Raw genomic sequence first — 17,227 nt, 5'->3', positions numbered from 1 at the left:
TTGTGAATAGATTTATTTCATAAAAGCACAAAAATTCTTTTTTAGGGATTTCATAGAAAGTATTATAGAAACTATGAATTCTGCAATTTTGTATACTTGCATTGTGTACATGTGAAAGATGATGTAGCACTTGTGCATTGGGGCTATTAGCTGATCCCGGAAGCTCTATGTGTAAACCATGTAAACATAGGCCTACATTGCTTTAATAGTACCATGCAAGTTTACAGAACATAAGGTAGTTCAAACTTTGTAAAATAGAAGTTTATACTTGTAGGAAAGTAAAAAAGAGAGGATGAACAATTATAAGTGCCAGGCATATGCCATTTAATCATTATATAAAATTATTTTGATTAAAATAAATTTAAGCTTGAGTGTAGACATGTCCACATTCCTTATTATAGAGGGCGACATCAATCCAAAAAGGGAAATACAAAAATTTGAAATTTGGACACCAGAAACTTGACGACGTAGTCTAAAATGTGCCGGTACTTTATCCTTGATACAGAAGTCAGCATGCAGTGAAAGTTAGATTTCATAAAATAAAATCGCCTTTGTGTAAAATGGATCGCCGTGGTGAAAAATGATGCATTACATGGTTTTTTTTTAAAACAGACATTTGCCCATAACTTCGCTAATTTTTGACCTACAGACATGGTTGACCCCTCATTTTTTAAGTTAAATAATCACCTTTTTAAACAAAATAATTTCCATGTGAAATATCCTACTTGAAAATTTTGTGAACATGCCGCCTTATCTCCATACTCAGCCTCAGGCAGCTATTTAATAAGTCTACACTGTCTTACTGAACTTTGTTTGGGAATCTTATTCATACTATAGCCAAAATAATAATTTCTCGATCATGATATAGCCAAAATATTAAATTCTCGATCATGAGAGCCAACTTGGCATTGGGTACGCACAGTTATTTGCGTCGCGCGTACTACACAAAGACCGGCACTTACGGCGCAAACACAGCTTTTGAGAATTGACCAATCACACGGTCGATGCTAAGGTCAAGGTTCGGTCATGCAGGTCGCGCGATCACGTTATTCTATGAAAAGTACGCTGACGCAGAAGGTACATCCTCTCATGATCGAGAATTTGTTATTTTGGCTATAGTATGAATGAACTGCGTGCACTGCGTAATATCGCAAGTATAATAGTGGAATGACACAATAGCGCGATCGATTGTGCACGCACAGGAAATGCAGTGGCAGCGCTACCCAAAGCGTGTGTGGTAGGCGCTGTACGCCGACGCAATTGTCATTGCGTGCCTAGTATTGAGCTCTCATGATCGAGAAACTATTATTTTAGCTATATGTGCAAACTACTAGGCCTTTTGCACCGGCCTATTTGGCACAGTGTACATGTACATTGTATGGCGTGAACATGAAATCAGGTTCTGATTGGCTCTTTGACTTCGTATCTTTTTGCTTTAAAAACATCCAGGCCATTTTTTGCTGTATGCGGGCCATTTTTTTTGCAAGTATCGCTAGACTGCACTTTTGTGATTGTGCTTGATATATGTAGATACCTGCCACAGTCTTCTGCACTCATGTAAAATTAGCCACTGGGCTGCTGAGTTTATACTCATGGGTACTCTGGCTAGCATGGCTAGATTGAATCCTTAGCATCATCAACTGCGCAAGTTGTGTGTAATGCTTAGTGAATATGGAAATGCTTAGTGAATATATTGACCGACTGACATGACTGAGGGCGTCAGTCTATTAATACCCATACGCTTTTGTAGAACAGTGAATCATGTACATGCTCAGATACATGTATGTTAATAGGCATAATACACCAGCGATTTTGTACACTGCAAATATAGGTATGTGCGATTCGCTATTCTGTGAAAGGGAGCAATTATAAATTTAGCTTTAGAAATGACCAACAATAAAAGTCCGTTCTTGACACATATTATTGGCGAACTGACAAAAATTTATATTGGCTCGTTCAACCATTGTCATGCTTTTAACTTTTGTACTGGTTGATTCAAGCATTCCTCCCAGTTTAAAGTTCCTCTGGCCTGAACGGATAGGGACACTGGCAATAGTTCTAGATTAGGGCTATAATAATGCCTACACCGCATGAAAATTAGTTAATTTGCATTTTTGAATTTATGCTATGTTAATTGTTATACTTTCTTGTGATTTTCACTGAGTTTTGGAATTGGGGAGGGGGTAACATTCTGCATCACTATTCCCCTGGGCACCACAAGATCACAACTCCTAGCTACACCACTGGTCTACAGTGATTTTCACAGATTTTGACTTTATCTCGAACACTGAAACTGTATGATTTTAAAATTTCTGTTTTCTCACAGATAACATTCACATGCTGTCGATGTAGGTAATCAATGCAGCCAGCTAGATATCCCTAAAACAGTTGTTAGAAAATGCCACTGAATAACAAAGAAAAGGCAGGTTTCCGTGAGATTCTACAGAATCTTAATCAAGATGACCTCATTGCACTCAAAGACACGGTCACCAATAAACTGATTGCTGCAAGAAACAAGAATGGTAAGTGACATGGTGTCGAGTTTTACACACTGCACTTATTGAAGCTGTAATGTATGATTTACTGTCAAAATATAATTTTGTGGTCTCGAAATGCTGAAATAATATTTATAGTAATACCCCAGTTCAAGGTTTCTGTCCATTTTAAGCTAAAATAATGTAAAGCTAAAGTTATCCCTACTGGCTAATTTGGCCGTTTAACATGGACTTCTATGAAGAACTTAATGTCTGAATATGGCATTACATTACATTACATTACATTAGGGGCTATCATTTGCTTTAGAAAGGAGGTCCCAAATATACTGGGAGGTCATACATTTTTTTTTAAAAGTAGGGGGGTCACAGGGTCAGAATTTCGTTTCACAGTGCAAGAATCAATCTTAATTCTGAATCAATCTTAAGAATCAACTTTGATTCACACAAAATCTGTTTTTAAATACGAGAATCTTTGCGAGAATCGATTCTCGAATTCTTGCTGAAATTCTCATAAAATTTAACACAATGACCACACAGTTATGTTCCCCTGGAAAGACACCCTTTTTGGATTTGACCAAAATAGAGCTATGACAGACTCTTGATTTTGATAATTCAGCTCTAAAAGACTGCAAAATTATTTGTTCCTCATATTTCGGTTTTTTCAGGCGACTTTCAACCAGAAAGCCAAGACAGACCCTTGATTTTGACTGGTTGCAGCGCTCCAAAAGTTCCCATTTTACATGTTCATAGTTTGTAGCTCCAAAAGACCCCGCAAAAGACCTCCTTTTACCAGTATGGGGTCAGCTCCCAAAGACCTATCCACCCAGGGCTCGAAATAAGGAGGGCCCAAGGGCCCTCGGCCCCCGAAAATCAGTGAGGGCCCGCAAAAGACACATCCGGCGGCAAGGGTGAAAATAAGAAATGATGAACCAGGAGCTCCTTTTTGCACAAAATGGCCCCTGGTTCACTTCATTCAACATGGAACCAGGGGCCATTTCTAATCAACAAGGGGCCAAAATTTTGTTCTGGATAAGTTCATCATGTATTAATGGCTATGGAATTTAATTTGTGGGTGTAGTGACCAGGGGCAAGTTTCTGAAGTAAAGTGTGGCAATTTTTCTCACTTTTTTGTGGGGTTCATAGGTTAAAACCAATGGCCCAAATTTGGGCCCACAAAAATTTGTGCAGGCCCTCAAACATTTAACATCAAGGGCCCAAATGGCCCTCAGAAATTCTGGCTTATATCGAGGCCTGCATCCACCTTAACATTCTGGTGGTATTAAAAAGCCCTAGATGCTTTACATTTTTCTCATAAATCATGATGTTAAGAAATAACTTATCTTTTTTACAGAGGCTATCCAGGTCATCCTCTTGTACACAGACAATGCTATGCAACTGCTGAAGAGGAAGAAACTAAAACGAGATTATATCTTTGGTTATCTGGCCACTCAAGGTGTTGCAATCTCTCCTAATGCTGAGAAGAATAAACTTATCAGGGCGGTGCTGGCTTACTGGGATACGGATGCACAGTTACTGGCCCTGCCTGATGTAGGTAACATTGCATAATTATAAATTTAATAAATTTATCATCTATGTTGAAAACAATCCTAGAGGCAGGACCAGATTTACCTTTTTCAGGGCCTTCGGCCCACATGGCTAAAATTTAAGACCCCCAGCTGATTATCTGGAATCCTTCCAAATTTGGAGCCCCCTGGATTGAGTAATGGGCCTGGATTCATCCTTGTGGTACTAGTATATCCATTCCTGCCCAGAGGGTTTCACAAAGACATAACACATACATATATGATCAAGGGAATGAGTCACAAGTTTTTACATCATTTCCTGGTGGGTACGAATGCTACGTTTTGATGTCAACACCATCAAAATCGGACATCTGGTTACCAAGTTATGAGCAATTTATCAATGGCTGAAAACAACATAAAACAAAAGAATTTGAACACTGTTTGTGCTATTATCTTTAAAAAACCAATCTTAGGGACATCCGACTCATTCGTCTTGATCATGTCACATAATAGCATATAGCATATTTACACAATTAAACATTTAAGCAAAAGCAATAAGATTGTGATGACAAATCATAAGTTGAAAAGGAATGTTTGAGACAAGATTTGAAGCACTGATACCTGTACGTTGGGGCTGTCTTGGAAAGCCTGTCTGTTGTCTTGGGGTAGCAATGGAGAAAGGCATATCCGTATAAATTGTACAAGATCTTAAGTGCAATAAACAGTAGAGGGATATATCATGTAAATATTCATATATGTGATGCGATCAAGCAAAATCAGTTGGAACTCGGAATATTGATTTTGAGATTAAGACAAAGCAAAAGAAATAGTACCTTTTGTTTCCTCTTGTTTTAGAAATTCTTTAATTGCTCAAATCTTTGGAACTGGTTGTTCTATTTCAATGGAGTTTTGCAAAATTCAGCTTTGTAAATGCTTTTTACTATCGTATAAGGAACTGAAAATCTAATATTTCCGAAATCCGATTGATTTTGCTTGATCGCATCACATGTTATTACCCCCAAATGAAATAAGGCACATTTTACTCAAAAGTTTTTGCTGGCATATCCGTCAGGAGTATCTCCATTTATTTGTAAACCAGACTTGGATTTAACATCCAATAAAATACGGACCCAAAGGGTACCGTTCCAATACATCAAACTTGGCTTAACTTTTCAAGAGAAAATTTCTCAAGAGAAGTTTACATACATTTATTGAGTCAATCCTTTAATATAAATTCCTTAGAAAAGTGCATATACATTAATCCTACTTTCCTGAAGCCGGAAACATTCAGGAAAGTAATCTGGAAATTTGACATATTTCGTTCAACTTCTCATGCACTATTTCTCAAATTTATTAGTTACTTAATTATTACTATTTGTAAACACTTATGCAATTATTTATGGTGATCCAATTATTTTCATATAATTGATTCAAGATAAAATTTGTGGCCCTGTCCCTTTTTACCGCCACAATTTTTGACCTGGATAATCTTACTTTCCCCGTAAATACAGAGTCTGTTCCCATCTACACACAGTGTCCGCTCACCAGAAGATACGGGACCCTCCCGGAATTTCCGAGCCAATTCCTAAATTACTCACCCGTAAGATACGGGGCCCTCCCGGTAATTTCCCGAGCCCATGCCTACATTACTTATCCGTAAAGTACGGAGCCTCTCCGAACAAAGTGTGGCCCAACTTCTCACAGAGAAGTTAACCCAACGCCATATCTTGTATAAGATACGGGCCCTCCAGGGAATTTCCCCGGCCCTTTTGCACACACAAGTGTGGCCCAATCTTCTCTTATCATAGAGAAGTTAACCAAAATTAATTCCTTGAAAGTTACATAAATGAATGCAATGAAGAAATGAATGAATGAATGAAAATGAATGAGTTGCATATGAGTTAATTCCTTGTACAATACATAAATGCATGAAAGAAATGAATGAATGAAAAATGATTTAATGAATGAATATGGGGCCCTCCAGGGTATTACCCCCGAGCCCTTTTGCACACACGCAAGTGTGGCCCCACTTCTTGTGTCGCAAAGAAGTTAACACAAATTCCTCGAAGATACGGGCCCTCCCGGAATTTCCTTGGCCCTTTTGCCCACATGCAAGTGTAGCCCAACTTAATGAATGAATATGGGGCCCTCCAGGGTATTACCCCGAGCCCTTTTGCACACACGCAAGTGTGGCCCCACTTCTTGTGTCGCAAAGAAGTTAACACAAATTCCTCATAAGATACGGGGCCCTCCCGGGAATTTCCTTGGCCCTTTTGCCCACATGCAAGTGTAGCCCAACTTCTTTTTTTGCGGAAGTTAACTCACATTAATTCCTCGTTAGATACGGGGCCCTCCAGGGAATTTCCTTGGCCCTTTTGCACACACACACAAGTGTGGCCCAACTCTTCTTCTTGCAGAGAAGTTAACCCAAATTAATTTCTTGTAAGATACAGGGCCCTCCAGGGTATTCTCGAGCCCTTTCCACACTCGGCAAGTGTGGCCCAACTTCTTAAAAAGAAGTTAACAGCAATGTATTAACCGGCTAGCTACAGAGCCCTTTTTAAAGGGATTTCCTGAACGCCTAGATCTGTATACCCAAATGCGCTTAACCTCTCCAAGAGAAGTTAAAATGTGCACTTCTTGAATCCTCTCCCTTGGTCAGCTACCGCCCTCTTCCTGGTAATTTGCCCATGCCCAGTAGCTACCATTAAAATGCAGACTGCAATACCCCTTAGGTCTATGTACCTCTATGTCCTGTACGATATGGAAGCCTTCCTAGCCAACTACTGCTCCTAAGTAACTGTCCACAAAGGTATTGAATACTGGGATATGACCTAATTTTTTGGGTGTGGTGGGTGGGAAAATTTTCTTCACATTGGAGACCAAACCTACTCCTTTCCATGACAGATAGCAAATGTGCCTAATCCCTGACCAACTGGGCAGTATCACAAGGCTATTGACCACTTCCCATTGGCTACTTCAAACAATAGTCACTAAACCCATTGGCTCTTGCATAAAGCCATTACTATGCAACCAATCAATAAATCAATCATATTGATTTGTCCAAGCACAAGCTTGGACCAGGGTTAGTCTATTTCACAGGGGGTAAATTTGTTTATTGTATAGATACAATAAACTTTATTACCCCAAATGAAATAAGGCACATTTTACTCAAAAGTTTTTGCTGGCATATCCGTCAGAGTATCTCCATTTATTTGTAAACCAGACTTGGATTTAACATCCAATAAAATACGGACCCAAAGGGTACCGTTCCAATACATCAAACTTGGCTTAACTTTTCAAGAGAAAATTTCTCAAGAGAAGTTTACATACATTTATTGAGTCAATCCTTTAATATAAATTCCTTAGAAAAGTGCATATACATTAATCCTACTTTCCTGAAGCCGGAAACATTCAGGAAAGTAATCTGGATATTTGACATATTTCGTTCAACTTCTCATGCACTATTTCTCAAATTTATTAGTTACTAATTATTACTATTTGTAAACACTTATGCAATTATTTATGGTGATCCAATTATTTTCATATAATTGGATTCAAGATAAAATTTGTGGCCCTGTCCTTTTTACCGCTAAACAAATTTATGGCACAGAAATTTGCCCAACCCCCCCCTTTTTTTTTTTTTTTTTTTTTCAATTGTGATTTATGAACCCTAGCTATCCCTTTTGACAGCTTAATTCCCCAGGCTTATTAACACCGGTAAAAACCCTTACAGAAATCACTTGAAAATGTGCACCCTTGATGTCATTGACAAACACAAGGATATTTGAGATTTAATGTATGTCAAATTTTACAAGACACCTTTAAACAAGACACCTTTTGTGTATAAGGAAGAGGTACAAGCTGCACACAGTATATATATTGCGAATAATAGCCAAACCTGTGCCTATTTTTGTTTGTGCACCGAGTTTATCCTCCCCTATGTACAACATGTACTATACTTATACATAGGCTTACTTATTAAGGCCTTGGGCCTAAGAAAAACAATCTTGGTAGCAGCGGACTACTGAAAACTCGAAAACTCCTCTATTTAATAGTATTTTTGGGAGAAAAATTGAGAACGTAGGATGACCCTGGCTTACTACCCCATGGCACCCTGGTGATTGAATTCCTCCTATTATGAAACAACACCCATGCAATTTCCCACCCTTGAACATTGATACATGCTGGTGACTTAAAGGCTCATGCAACAGCTTATCCTAAGCTTCCACTGACGCCCGACCTGAGCCAGTGCGATCCACTCCTGATGACATAACAAGCAAAATGCTGTTTTCGTCAATTCGCAGAAGGCACTCAAATGGATATATTTTTATTCACTAATTAATTAGCTGGGCAAATATTTCCAAATGTGCCCAGTACTACTACTGCCCAGGAAGTGCAGTGAAGTAAATTAACTCCATAACACAGTGATCATTGTAAGGGCGTGCTCAATGTATATAATAAACGATAGAAACGGCAAGAACATACTAGCGAGATTGCTACTTGCAGTGCCTAACTCAATAATTAAAAACCAATATGGCAACTTTGCTTTGGCTGCCAACCTCGTGCCAAGCCAACCCATTTTGCATACCAGTATCTATGCCCAGTACTACTGCCCAGGAAATGAAGTAAAGTAAATTGACTCCATAACAGTGATCGTTGTAAGGCGAGAAGCTCGAGAGCACTCAATGTATAATAGTCATATAATAAACGATAGAAATGACATGAACATACTAGCGAGTTAGGCTACCTGCGGTGCCTAACTCAATAATTACACACAATATGGCAACTTTGCTTTGGCTGCCAAGCCAATGCATTTTGCATGTACCAGTATCTATATATTATCTATCATTTGTTCCCAGAGAATGAGATTATCGGCCATTGTAACGATATAATTAATGGCATTCAATGGTCATTGCTCAGACAACATCATATCATTGGCAAGCTAATATTTTGAGAATGAAAATAAGACTTAAAATTTATATTCTGCAAAAAAACCCAACTGAAGTGATGAGTTCATTCGAACGAGACAGATTTGACCTAGAGAGAGGTTGACGTCATGAAATGACTGTGCCTGCTTTGCCAAAAGGGACTATAAACATTCTCAATGCACATAATGTATACTGTTGTTCACAGACAAAACCTCTGAATTAAGTATTACAAATTAAAATTTTTTTTTTTTTTTTTAATATGGATAAAATCAGCCACTTTTTTTTTTTTCTTATATATTTGCCAATTGCGATCTTCCAATTCATATGTTTATCAATATCATAATAAATATTTGGGCTGATAAAATTTTTTTTTAAATAATTACAGCGTGATCAATCTGAGACTAGCATATAAATCGTGTTAAGTCCACAAACTTGTGTACCTGATTTCCCTGTGCAATATTGCAATGCTATAGTTATTATAGTTTCAGTTGGATGAAATATTACAAAGCAAACTCATAGTAACAATACTGTGTGAGGCTTTGTTTCAAATGAGAACAAAATAGTCTGCATATTATTATGCAGCATTGTTATGGTAAATATTAGTACAACTCATTGTTGCAGCAACCATGTTGCTAATGTCAAACTTGTCAAAGTGATTGTGATTGTGTTACACAAGTATTAAATGAGAGCATGATATAGTGTCCGCTTCATTTACTTACGTCGTCAGCCGGCTACCTTGAAAATTAATTTCGCTTCAAACGGGGGACGAACACGTACGAACTTCACCCACACCATTTCTCTTTTTTCAGGAGAAACATGCATAAAAAGTTGCAACAAGTGTCAACTTGTAATTTAATAATCATTCTCCTCGAATAGAGATGAACTTGTTTTTGCAATAGACGTGCCCTTAAAATACATAATGTCCGCATTGTACACTGAAAGTGTTCCGTCCCACTTCGTCTTGTCCTGCCAGAATCTTGCTTCGGATATATCATTAGATGTGGTATAAATGGTCCAAATAATGTCCAGAACGTATTATATCATTCTTTATATCATCCATGTCACATAGCCTCCATTATTAACTGCGAGCATCAATATGTTGATTCAACCTGAAATAAATCAGAAAAAGAAAACAGAAACTGGGAAGCAACTTGCCGGTCAACCTTACCGCTATGCAAAATTCCTATTTCATTTCGCTGTTGCTACACAAAATTCCTTATCCTACTAACGAGAGGGACAGGAATTTCCTGATGAAATACTGATATGCTTCCAACTTCCCGAAATCTTGTGAATTCCCCGGTGAATTGTTAAGTTTCAATGGGATCATTCTCCAAGCCTCATGAATACCAACATTGAATGACCTCCCATTGATCCCCCAAATGACTACTTCACTTGATGTTACTACCCAAATCCTGTCGCTTTCCCCATTTCCCCTGTCTTACGTACTGGACTCCGGATGACCATGAGTAAAGCCAACATCTTGAACATTTTTAACCTCCTATGCTACGTACCTCTTTTTACCAAGCTCCGAAAACACCTGATACTATTATCTATTGCCTGAATCTGCTGGAACCCCTTTTATCGAGTTGCATGACCATCTGACCTTTATACAATGTCTTCAGGTGACCCTGATAAGCCTGACCCAAGAAATTGTGACTTTGACTGCTCCTTTATTTCCCCAAGTTCCATGCAAACTCCTTGAGCCTTATATCTTATTTGCTCTCCAATTACCTCAAATTCCAATCCCATATTTTCCAACAATCTGTACCTTCTAACCTACATTATGACCTTGAACTTATGAACCATGAATGCTGAGAAAAGAAATTAGGCTCATCATGCTTCACCCTGACTGAACATAATCATTAGGGAGGAGTGACGCACCACAAGCTTCAAAAGTCATAAAATGAAATACCATGCAATTGTTATCCAGTATTGCACAACTGAAATCCAACAGTTGGATTACCAATATAATCTATTTCATGATCCTCACGACAACCTATGGCGATCTGACCCCGAATAATCCAAAACTAACCCTAACCAAATTTCATGAACCTACAAAATCTATAGGCCCTACCAGTTTGAACCCTGATGAACCCGGATTTACCATGACGCTTTTTGTCCAGTTTCCGTGGTCACCCCCAAATTTCATGAACCACCGACCCTCTACCTCTGACCTCTTTTTGCCCTGTTGGGTGATCGCTCTGCAAATTTATTTTGAATTCATTCAACAAAGGAAAAATATTTCTCCCTTGAAAAAGGATATTTATATGATCACATGCACCCTGTCAATCTTATAAATGCATATCGTTACCTATACATTCACCATAGATTTTAAATACCGGTGCATTAACTAATCTGGTAATGTGGCAGTGGCACCCTTTTAAATTTTTCCTTGCTCAGTTCTCCAAAACCCTGGCTCCAAGGCACCCCTTTTATTGAAGGCACAAACCTCACCCTAGCCAAAATGTTTGATTACCAAACCAATATAAAATTTTTATTTACTATATATGGTCTGGGTGCCCTCACTTCTTACCTAGTCAAGTACTTCATTGTCTGATATATTCTTTCTACCTGACAGTATGAATTATTCATGGCACAAATAATTTGCCCAATATTTATTTGTACGTTATCCGACTCACTTTTTTTTTTTTTTTTTTTTTTTGACGCCAAACTGACATGAGCCCATCCCGGGTTGATTGTCTGACCAATTCTCCCTACCTGACACACACCATGACTTATTCATGCCCCCAATAATTTGTCCATTATTTTAATTGAGATCTCATTCAATTTTTGATCCAGTGGATCACATGAGCAACTAATTAATTATTCCTGAATTCTGACAAAACAATTATCGCATCAGCGGTGGCACCTGCACCTTTTTTATTTTTGCCACGCCCATGTTTTCCAAGGCCCCTCCCTAGCCAGTTCGTTTACCCAACCAATTTCCCTACCTAAACCGTCCGAATTATACAGGATACTTATCTTCCAATTTTATTTTATTTATTTGTTTATTTTATTTATTTATTTATTTTTTCCATTCATGATAATTTTTATCTTCTCGTACACAAAGTAAAAAGATGTTATGATCACATGACCGCAACTAAATTAATCACTCATGAATTTGAAATTGATCAAGAGTAGAGCCTATTTACTCCAGCAACCGCAAGTAGTGGAGTTTCAGAACTCGATAGAGTCCATGTTTATAATTAATTTTAACTTTACTTAAAATTTGCTCACCCTGCTTTTGACGTCCATGTCCAAGCAAGTATCCATGTACATAATCACAGTTGTAACCGGCGTTTGCCCAGCTGGCCTTCCCAAATGGAAATACTTGATCCCAACACGCAGATTTCGCCATCATCCGACAGTGATCAACAAATCGATCCCACTCATTGCTGTGACTCGCTGCTACATGTAGCTGCTGCATGGATGCTCGACTGGGGTTTCATTTACACCTCCATATAATTCCATTTCTGCTGAAAGATTCCGCATTCGGTAATTAACAGCCTTGATTGCTGCAGATTTTGCTGGATGAGCGATGTCTTGCCTTCCCGATCGGTTCAAAATTCTGCACCCCTAAATTTCACAAATCCATCAAGGTGTTAAATATTTTGTGTTCCCATGATGGCTGCCATATTCCTATCATCAGTGTTTCTAGATACTAGTTGCTGACATATTTTTGCGATTATGCTTCCTTCGTTCAGAATAATTTATAGCTATTTCTAACCACCTCTGATTATATCATTATAAAAGCAAATACTATTTCCTTGAAAAGAATAAGTTTTCTTTTCCATGGAAATAATTCTGTGTTAGAAAATTTTCTTCACATTGGAGACCAAACCTACTCCTTTCCATGACAGATAGCAAATGTGCCTAATCCCTGACCAACTGGGCAGTATCACAAGGCTATTGACCACTTCCCATTGGCTACTTCAAACAATAGTCACTAAACCCATTGGCTCTTGCATAAAGCCATTACTATGCAACCAATCAATAAATCAATCATATTGATTTGTCCAAGCACAAGCTTGGACCAGGGTTAGTCTATTTCACAGGGGGTAAATTTGTTTATTGTATAGATACAATAAACTTTATTAAACAAGGTGTGAGATTGAGATGTACTTCAGCAACTTCTTGGCTGGATTCAATACTGCAATCAGCGAAGGTCACTTGGTGAACCAAAGCATAGAGTTGTGCACTAACATGCCATTAATGCCTGTTAACATTATTCATTTTAGTACGAGGAAGAAGACGATGACCTCCCTATTCCCCAGGCTGCACCACAACCTAATCATAGGCAGGCTCAGCATGGAGGTGGTGGACATCAGGCTCAAAATGTGAACAGAAATCCAGCACAACCTAATCCTAGGCGGGGTCAGCATGCAGCTGGTGGACAGGCTCTACACGTGAATAGAAATCCTGTGATAGAGTTGGTTGATGTAAGTAGAATCCAGTCATGTTTTTAAGGAATATGATATTAACTATCATGGTCAGCACTTTTTTAAACATTTCTGCACGTTTAATTACAAGTAGTGTCTTTTATAGAAATTGAGACTGACCTGCCCATCCTAAATTTGGCCCTTAAAGCCATTACTTGAAGAAACAGGAGTAGAACTGACCAGTTGTACATGTCCTGTATGGCATATTGGGTGGCCTAGGGAAAATTAATTGTAAGAGTATCCTTGTGCTGAAAGTAAAATTTATTTACTCATGTTACTATCTGACCATTTATTTTATTTATTAGGCTTCATACAAGTAAAATTATTTCACAACATATAAACAGGTGCAAATTCACATCAAAAACAAATTTGAGGAAGACCTGAATAAAATTTGGAAAAAATGAGTGGAAATGCGTATGATTAATTGAGAAAGGAAATATGCCTTTTCTCAAATTTGGTTGTTTTAGATACACCATATTCATGTTACGTATGTACAGTGCTTTGATCTTGGAAATGATTCTTTTCATGTGAATCTTTGTTCAGGATTGATACCCACTAGTCAATGACCAGTGATCCCTCCTTCCCTGGGTGCATCACTATGTAACTAATGTTATCTCTTTTCAGTCTGACGGTGACGATGAAGATGATGTACAGCTAATTCCTCACCACCATGGAGATGCTGGGCAGCCTCATAATATTCACAGAAATCCTGCTATACATGAAGCACCCATACCAGCACCAGCGCCACCAGGACCGCCAGCGACAGCAACAGCAGCGGGGCCACCAGCAACGTCAACTTCAGAAACGCAACAGCTAGCAAAACAGTTTGTCACATGGTTCTTCCAACAATTGAATGCTCTTAATCCTCAAGTAGCGCAAGGTGGTGTTGCCAGTGATTGGGGACCTCAACATTTCTTCAACGATTGTAAACTAAGAATGAACATTCAATCGCAAGATTCAAGAATGGATGAGTTTGATTCAGCAGAGACAGTATCAGAACGATTTCGTAGTCTTGTTCAAACTGAAGGACTGCTATTCAATCCCAATGTTCAAGACGATGGGACAAAGGGAATGAAGGACCCTCATGGTTTGGTGCTTGTGTTTGTATGCGGCACCATCCACAGGGAAGGACTGTGCCTTGGTGTGTTTCAACAGATATTTGGCTTAATACGAGATCCGTTGAATGAAAACAATTGGAAAATTAAATACACAGATGTGATTGTGAAGAGTGAAGCAGTGAATCAAGTACCTAAGTTAGATAGTATGCCAAATTTTCCAGCTCTTACAGGGGTATCATGATAAGAGTGAGATTTAATATACACATTTATAGCTAATTATTTTATTTCAAAAACTATTTTGTTCCAAAAAATAGTGCCCTGTAAGGGTTGCACAGTGTCACAGCAGTCTAAGACTTCCAGTTGTTGGTTTAAAATCCCCACAACGTCAAGGTGTTGTGCACTTAGGCACTTCACCCCTATTGCCTCTCCCCACCCAGGTGCTGGCCTTATTCAATGTCGGGAAGCTTACAGACTCACTGTGGAGGTGTAGTGATCCACCCACATCATCATTTTATGGAATAGCCTGGCCCAAGTCACATTGAAAGAGAGATGTGCACTTTGGCCTGTGAACTCGGGTTCGTCTCCTTTACCTTTTTAGTGCCCTGTGCCTTTTTCATTTTTTGATTTATTTTGTATATAAAAGTAAACTGACTGTGAAGTCTTTAATTATCTTAATTTTATAAATTTTCAACCTAATCCATGTGCCAAAAAGATTAGACCCAAAAAGTCCCCACTAGAATTGCACGACTAAGTGGCCAATACTCGTAGTTGTGACTATTAACGGTAGTCGCGACTTTCAACTATGCCTTGTTGATAGTCTGTAAATAGTACAGTTTGGCAAACTGATTGTTTGAAATCCATACAGATGTTACTGAAATTGTTTTTTATTTGCAAGTTTTCTTTGCGAATTGAAGCTTGATTACATTGATAAGGAACATGGTTTAGTGTTCGGAAGTTAAAACTTGTACTCGCATTTACTGTTCATATTTAATATTTTAAATACCAGAAATAGTAAAAGCAAGTTTTGCAATCTGTTTCAACCTTGTGTGTTTGTATAATTCAAATTTATTGCCTGCATCATTCATTCTAAAACACGTAGTCATTTTATGCATTTTGGAGTCGAAAATGACCTTGAGTTTTTACTCAAATTTTGACCTCCAAATAGTCATCACTAGTTTGATGCTGACTAGTTGACTACAATACTAAAAAGTTGTGCAGTCCTAGTGGTATTCCACCGTATTGGACAAAAAGGACATTTAAAGTATAAGTAGTCACTCATCCGCTATACATGTTTATTACAACTCAATTCAGTTTTTAATATTTTTCACTCTTACTTGAGCAGGGTGCAAAATGAAGTGGGCCCATGAGCCAAATGAAAATTACGACAATTCTCCCCTTTATACTTGCCAACAAAGCCTTGCCCCGCCCCAATTTACCCTCACCCAGGGATCATAATTATTGCAGAGCCCCTTAATGTGCATGGGTAGCAGTTTAGTGTAGATGTAGTGTTGGTTTTATTTACGTCAACATTAGTCGTTTTCCAAAATCAAAGCTTCTGTACTTACTCTGTCATATGCCTGTTGCTGATTTCATAATCTGAAGTCTCATAAAATGTTGCAATATTATTGTAAAACCATTGTTTAATAAAATCTTCAAAATTCCCCTAAATGTAAAGAACTTTTCAATTTGGTATGCTGAAATTTAAAATAAATTTGAATTCCAGCCTGTAGAAAGTTACAAGGGCTCTTGGAATTTATGACACTTATTATTTCATACACTTCTTTTGAGTCAGGAGTATCAAAGGGATTATTATCTGGGATTTTCTGTACAAAATATTTTGAGTAACTGAAGCAACAAATGGTCAACCATAATATTATATAAACTGAGTAACAAAAGTATCCGAACACTTAAAATGAAAACCAATTAGAGGTTAATAACTGCGCATCAGTTATGTGGAGGGCATTGTGTAACCCGAGGGATATTCCGAGGTCCAAAGCAAAATGTTTAGATTTTTCACAATGCCCGACATATTACAGATGCAAAGTTATTAACCTCATTCATAACCGTCACTTTAATCTCATCACCTTACAAAATAACACAAAATTTTGCTCAAAAGTTGATAAAAATAGATGATTTTTACATCTTCCCTTCCAAAAATCGATCAGGCTAAAACAGGACGACCAATAACAAAAGTGCGTAACACAATCTGCGCAAATATGGTAGCGTGCAATTCAAATATGTCTGCCAGTGCGGCGCAGTTTCTCCGGACGCACAACAACACGCATAACGCTGGTCAATTGTGTGCGACATTGGAACATTTACGCATTTTGCGGTCAATTGTGAGATATTAATGACCTCGATTTGCGTTCGCGTTTTTACAAATAACTAAATGTAATTGGATCGCACGCATCACGTTTATTAATGAGGTTATGAATGTCTTAAAGACACTAAAACTTAATTGTAAAATAAAATTCTGTGTACTTTGATACCTTATTTGGCACAATGCGATTGTATTCAAGCTATACGAATTTGAATGACAAATGGTAGAGTTTCAAAAGTGACAAATTTAGATATTTCCTCCTGCTAGGTGATTCTTGCTACCGGTTCAATAAAGCCTGATGAATGAACACCGACTCACTTTTGAAAAGCTATCTTAATTGATTCAAATTGCTATAATTTAGGAAAATAAAGTTGTATCGTACCGAATGAGGTATCAAAATACGCAGAACAAAATTCTCCATCTATCGATTGCTTTATTTTGTAATCAAGTTTAGTGTCTTC

The 17,227-nt window shown here is 38.0% G+C and overlaps 1 protein-coding gene across 1 annotated transcript; it reads left to right on the top strand.

The window, feature by feature from the left end:
* Positions 1-111: 111 nt before the first annotated feature.
* Positions 112-16,692, top strand: LOC140171292 (uncharacterized protein C3orf38 homolog). The gene is made up of 5 exons (XM_072194521.1): positions 112-235; positions 2,327-2,522; positions 3,847-4,043; positions 13,188-13,388; positions 14,013-16,692. The coding sequence occupies exons 2-5, from the start codon at positions 2,399-2,401 to the stop codon at positions 14,685-14,687; spliced, it is 1,197 nt and encodes a 398-aa protein (XP_072050622.1). The 5' UTR covers positions 112-235; positions 2,327-2,398; the 3' UTR covers positions 14,688-16,692.
* Positions 16,693-17,227: the final 535 nt, after the last annotated feature.

Source organism: Amphiura filiformis, chromosome 15 (assembly GCF_039555335.1).
Source record: "Amphiura filiformis chromosome 15, Afil_fr2py, whole genome shotgun sequence".
Classification (NCBI taxonomy): Eukaryota; Metazoa; Echinodermata; class Ophiuroidea; order Amphilepidida; family Amphiuridae; genus Amphiura; species Amphiura filiformis.
Note: the sequence above shows the minus strand (reverse complement) of the source record. Positions and strands in the feature narration are given on the sequence as shown.

Coding starts and splice junctions, on each gene's coding strand:
- LOC140171292 (XM_072194521.1), top strand. CDS start 2,399: ATGCCACTGAATAACAAAGAAAAGGCAGGTTTCCGTGAGATTCTACAG. Junction 2,523..3,846: donor TGCTGCAAGAAACAAGAATG/GTAAGTGACATG, acceptor TCTTTTTTACAG/AGGCTATCCAGGTCATCCTC. Junction 13,389..14,012: donor CTGTGATAGAGTTGGTTGAT/GTAAGTAGAATC, acceptor ATCTCTTTTCAG/TCTGACGGTGACGATGAAGA.